The 5,584-nt window shown below is 41.5% G+C and overlaps 1 protein-coding gene across 3 annotated transcripts in view; it reads right to left on the reverse strand.

Annotated features, from left to right (window-relative positions):
- The window catches only part of OGT (O-linked N-acetylglucosamine (GlcNAc) transferase), a 63,709-nt gene extending 58,866 nt beyond the window's left edge, over positions 1-4,843 (reverse strand). For 2 of the 3 annotated variants that reach the window (XM_003801739.2, XM_023508035.1), the window contains exons 1-2: positions 4,573-4,843; positions 791-971 (exon numbers count right to left, since the gene is read on the reverse strand). In XM_003801739.2, the coding sequence (XP_003801787.1) occupies positions 791-971; positions 4,573-4,609 (218 nt within the window). In that variant the 5' untranslated portion in view covers positions 4,610-4,843. The remainder of the gene's footprint in view (positions 1-790; positions 972-4,572) is intronic. The other variant, XM_003801740.3, reaches the window with a different exon arrangement.
- Positions 4,844-5,584: the final 741 nt, after the last annotated feature.

Genomic DNA, 5,584 nt, shown 5'->3' on the forward strand with positions numbered 1-5,584 from the left:
AAAAAAAAAAAAAAAAGAAAAAAGAAAAAGAAAAATTAGCAAGGCATTGTACCAGGCACGAGTAGTCCCAACTACTCAGGAGGCTAAAGCAGGAGAATCACTTGAGCCCAGAGTTTGAGGTTGCTGTGAGATAGGCAGAGGCTATGGCATTCTAGCCTGGACAACAGAGACCCTGTCTCAGGAAAAAAAAAATAAAAATGCTATGTACATAAGTCTCATCTTCCGTTTGTTGATAAGATTTAATGACATTTTTAAACATCTAAACATGTCAGAATGATGACTTAATAAAAGGACAAAACACAAATTCTTCTATTCCTCCTAATTGAACTGATCAGTTAAAAGCAACACATTGTAACAATTTAATGACTGTATTCCCAACGTGAACCATATATGCATCTCCTACCACAGTATATAAAACCATCATTTTTGAACATTTCAGTCTCTCAATCTGAAAGGTCTTAAAAGGTGAGACTGGAGGCTCAGATGTAACACTAAGAATAATTTATTACCTGAACAGAGTTTGGAAAGCAGCAGATGAAAAAAAAAATCTAGAAAAGGTCTCTAGTCATGCTGATAATATAACCACCACCACAAAAAGAGGGACAAAAACTGGCAGCTGGGCATGTCGCAAGTGGGCAATAGAGCAGATGAAATAGAGCAGATGTGCTTTCGTTGCTCAGTTGAAACCCAGTACTGGAAAAATTTCAAGTTCAAATATTTAAGTATCATTTTTCAAGCTCAGCACCCAGAGGTAGCAATCACCAGTAAGTACCCTCCCCATATCTCCTACCTGTCCAGCCTTCGACACTGGAAGTGTATAGATGAAAGTAATAAAAGCACACCGGTATTGTCTGGCTCTTGTCTCCAGAGCTGCATGCAGTGTCTCTCAGCTGCCTCAAAATCTCCTGCCTGATATTCTCGATGTGCCAACTCAGCTAACCCTTGGAAGGAAAGCATACGTTTCGTTGGTTCTGGAGAATCATCAAAACATTTGAGGAAAGGAGGGGGGAAAACAAAAAGTTAGAAATGCAAACCAAAAAATGTAAAAATATGGTATATTAAACTTAAAGATGAAAATGCTTGAAACTATGTAAAGCACTAGAGTGTCCTGCACATTATTTACATCTCCAAGTTAACATAAGGTGCAGAATTGGCATTTTTAGAACTTACCCATTAACACTTTCTTTTTTCAAACTAGAAAGGAATATTTACTTCCAAATGAGATTACATTTAATGAGCAAAAATATCTTATACTTTTATCTTTATTTATTTATTTATTTTAGAGACAGAGTCCCACTTTATAGACCTCAGTAGAGTGCCGTGGCATAAAAGCTCACAGCAACCTCCAACTCCTGGGCTTAGGCGATTCTTCTGCCTCAGCCTCCCAAGTAGCTGGGACTACAGGTGCCCACCACAAAGCCTGGCTATTTTTTGTTGCAGTTTAGCCAGGGCCGGGTTCAAACCTGCCAACCTCAGTATATGGGGCCGACACCCTACCCACTGAGCCACAGGCACTGCCCAGTATCTTGTACTTTTAAATTATAAATGATAGGTACCATCTAAAGAGTCACTGACTATTATTCCTTATACTTTAACATACAGAAACAAAATATTAAATGTGTGATTTGCAATTCTTAACAATGTCAGAATAACCTACTGGGAAACTTAATATTTTATCCCATGTTTTAGGTTGAATTTGTGGTAACAATCTAATTGTTAATAATAACAATCTATTTCTTAACCTCAGTGGGGGCACCATATGTGTTTTTAACTCTTGAAATTATACTGATGTGTTTATATATTATACACATTTTTTAAAAAGGCAACACTAAAAACAAGCCTTGGGAGGGGCCTAAAAGTCAGGGTGCTATTTTTAAAACAGCTGATAAACAAGATCAATCCAATCGTCCAAAGCCAAGATATTTAAAGGAATCAAACAAAATTTAAATAATGACCCAAGATTATATTACTCCTCTACCATCCCAAATTCAGAGACCAAATTAACTAAATCCCACCCACGCTGGTTTAGCACTAACATTTTCCAAAGAGCTCTAGCATTAACTAACTAAAGGATAAAGACCATTCCAAACAATCCTACATAACAAGCAGTTACCTCAACTGCAACGCTAAAAAAGTTAAAAAAAAAAAAACAAAAACGGGGAAGGATACTAAAGTATATTTGATAAAGCGCAACAGAATAACTATATAGTTGTAATAGGTGACTTAATTTAGATACACAAAGGGTATAAAGCCTTAAGAAAAAAAAATCTGCCTAAGTTTCAACTGTAAATAATTGAACAGTGATACATTACTGAGAATTCGACCACAGCACTTTCACTAGATGGTTGGAATGGGAAAACATGGACAAATTGCTACTACCAAGGTTACAGTGACAAGCTCAAACTTGAGCCTAGATCCCCAATCGTTAGGGCTGATGAGTATTCTAGATCAGGCATCCTCAAACTACCGCCCGCAAGCGGTCCGCCGAAGACATTTATCCGAGGACATTTATCGGCCCGCCGGGTGTTTTTGCCGCTGCTGCCTGTCCTGCTTAGCAGCCAACTGGTCCCGGGGCCCGCAGTCGGGCCCTACAATGGTCTAAGGGACAGTGAACTGGCCCCCTGTTTAAAAAGTTTGAGGACCCCTGTCTAGATACTCGGGAAAGCAAGTAAATTTCCTGACAGAATGTACAGCTAACCAGAAACACAAAGAGCAGACTAACTTGCACCCAAATCTGGGGGAGGTTATAGCTCGAACAGAAACCAGAAAATTATATTTTAGACAAGTCTCTAGAACTTCCTAGCTCCTTATTTTAAACATCTTACTTGGTCACTTTCTATAGCCGCTTATCTGTTATTTTAGCACTCTTTTATTAAGTCATAAACACACAGATCATGTATACATTGATGCCCTTATGGGGTACAATGTGCTGCTTTTATATGCAATTAGGAATGCTTACATCAAAGGAGTTAATACAGTCTTCACCTCATTTACTTAATTATTGTGTTAAGACATTTATACTCTATACTTAACAGATTTGCACTTCTAATGACAACTTCCTCAAATGAAATAACATGTAGAAAAGGGCAAGCTATGAGTTGCCCAAGAGTTCGAGGCTGCAGTGAGCTATGATCGCGCCACCGCACTCCAAGTGGGCGACAGAGCGAGATCCTATCTCTCAAAAAGAGACAGAGCAAGCTAATACAGAATCTTCAATTTTTGAAAATCACGGGGACCGGGGAGAGGGGCGCGGTTTGCCAGGCGGACATGAGCACGGACTAATTACCAATCCCGCTCCCTACAATTCTAAGATACTTATTGACGATTCACCTATTACTCACTGCACAATGTCCAAAAACGGTAACTAAAACCTGTGACATATCTCAACTGAGAAACAACCAAAAAATAACCGCGTGAGAAACCTCAGAACAGCAGTTCTGTTCCCCATCCCCTCCCGCCCCAATAGCCTCAATATGAAAAGGCAGCTGAAGAACACTCCTATAATTTGGTTGTTTTCTAATTCTTAGTATCAAATGCTCGCGACTGAATGGTCTAAAAGGGCAAACACCTTGCGCTTGTGCAGCTACACTCCAGTTGCTTTACAAACTCTTCAAGCAGGGATGGAAACTTAAAAAAAAAAAATACACACCCTATGAATAAAGCGATACCGGGCTAAAGAATGGGGATGGAAAACCCAGAAGCGGCGGCGGAGGAATACATCAAGAAAGTAACACAAAGCGAGAATTGGGCAGGCAGGGTGGTCAACACCAAAGCTTCAGCACCAGGGTGGTTTCTCCCCCAAGAATAGGAAGTGGACCATAGGACTGTAAACGTAGCAAAGGAAAGGGTGTGGTTCTCCGTGGACAGGGAGGGAGGGAAGAGTGGGAAATTCAGGCTGGCGGCAGTGGGTGGAATTGGGCGATGGCAAAGGGAATCCCTGGAAATTTCCAATCTAAACCGGGACCTCTCAACCCGGAAAAAAAAAATAAAAAACAACAACACAAAAGGCGCTGCCCAGCACGGTGATGCTCAATATCCCCTCTACCCGAGGTTACTTGTAGAGCTTTTGCTAGTCCTTGGGTGATGCAAAGTGAGGGTATGATTACATCGGAATGGCAACCCCCGCCCTAGAATAGCAAAGAAGAACCAAATCTGGCTAAGGGGAAAGGGATGATGGAGGAGGAGGAGGAGGAGGAGGAGGGGAGAAAGGAGAAGCGATAACTAGAATTAGGGGAGAAAACAGTTGCGAAGGAGAGTGAAAGGACAGGGATTCCAATGCGGTCCATTCCGAGACAGTCTAAGCGCGCATATATGGCAAAGGCGTCCCGAGAAGGTTAGAAACATTTATGGAATACCAAAAAAAAAGAAGCAAAGAGCAAACAAGGAGGAGGAAACGTTCAATGAGCAGACAACAACAGAAAACCCGCTCAGATGCCAGCAGACCACGAAAAGCTCAGCAATGTCACTGATGTAACGGGGGTGGTTTAACGGAAGGGAGGGAGTGATGAGAAGTAGAGGACAGCGCGAGACCCCCAAAGGGGTATCTGCCAAGGTAGAACGGGACACCGGTACCTGTGCTGTCGGCCACGTTGCCCACGGAAGACGCCATCTGGAGCTTCTTGAGATGGAAAAAGGGATGATTGATTGCCGCTGCTGCCACTACCGGCAAGAACGTTTCTGGAGGTAGTAGTACAAGGGCAGCAGCCGTACCAGTGCTTTAGAAGGCTTAAGCAGCAGCAGCAGTTACAGGTTTTGAACCTTAGGAACTCTGGTTGGCCATCTACCTCTTACGGTCTTGAAATGGCGGCGACGGCTCCTCGGCCGAACAACACGGGCCGGAACTACTTTCTGTTACAATCAAGTACCCACGCGGAGGTATCCCGGTAACCAGCTACCAACAAAATGACTATGTATAATCAAATCGTAACTCTTATGTAACCTTCCGCGTGAGGCCCATTGCGACAAACACGATTTTGTCTAGAGCGCATGCGAATAGCTCGATCAACCCACTCCCAGTTAGGACATTCTCCGTGGCAGGAGTGTCCAAGTTTCTTAAGAGTCTAGCGGAACAGTAGAAAGAAACTCATACTCAGAATGGATACATTTTTGCCAAAGTGGTATCCGTTAGTTACCTAGCCAATAATGTAGGTTTTAACATAAATGACAAAGGCGTCTAAAAAAGTGTAATCAACTTTATTCGTACAAAAATAGTTACAAGGTTGATGGATTAATTCTGAGCAACTAAATTCAAGTGATTGTATTTCAAAGACAGAACTGGTGGCCAAAACGATGAGGAAGAACATTCTGATTTTAAACAAGTGTTAATTCTGACTCAGCCAATGATTCAAGCAAATTTGATGTAAAAGACTGATACTTTCACAGGGCCAAATGAATACAAACATCTCCAATTTGGGAGATGGCTCAAAATTTCAAAATAATTTTCGTATTCAGTAGAGTTATGCTCACAGTAACAGGGCAAATGCCCAGAGTTTGCACTCCAAAGGCAGGCATAAAAACTTTAAAGATAATTTTCATTCATCAAAATCCATGACTCTCCTCTGAGTTGTGATTTTTTTTTTTTTTT

The sequence above is a fragment of the Otolemur garnettii genome, unplaced genomic scaffold, assembly GCF_000181295.1.
Source record: "Otolemur garnettii isolate 467f Iridium unplaced genomic scaffold, OtoGar3 scaffold00219, whole genome shotgun sequence".
Lineage (NCBI taxonomy): Eukaryota > Metazoa > Chordata > Mammalia > Primates > Galagidae > Otolemur > Otolemur garnettii.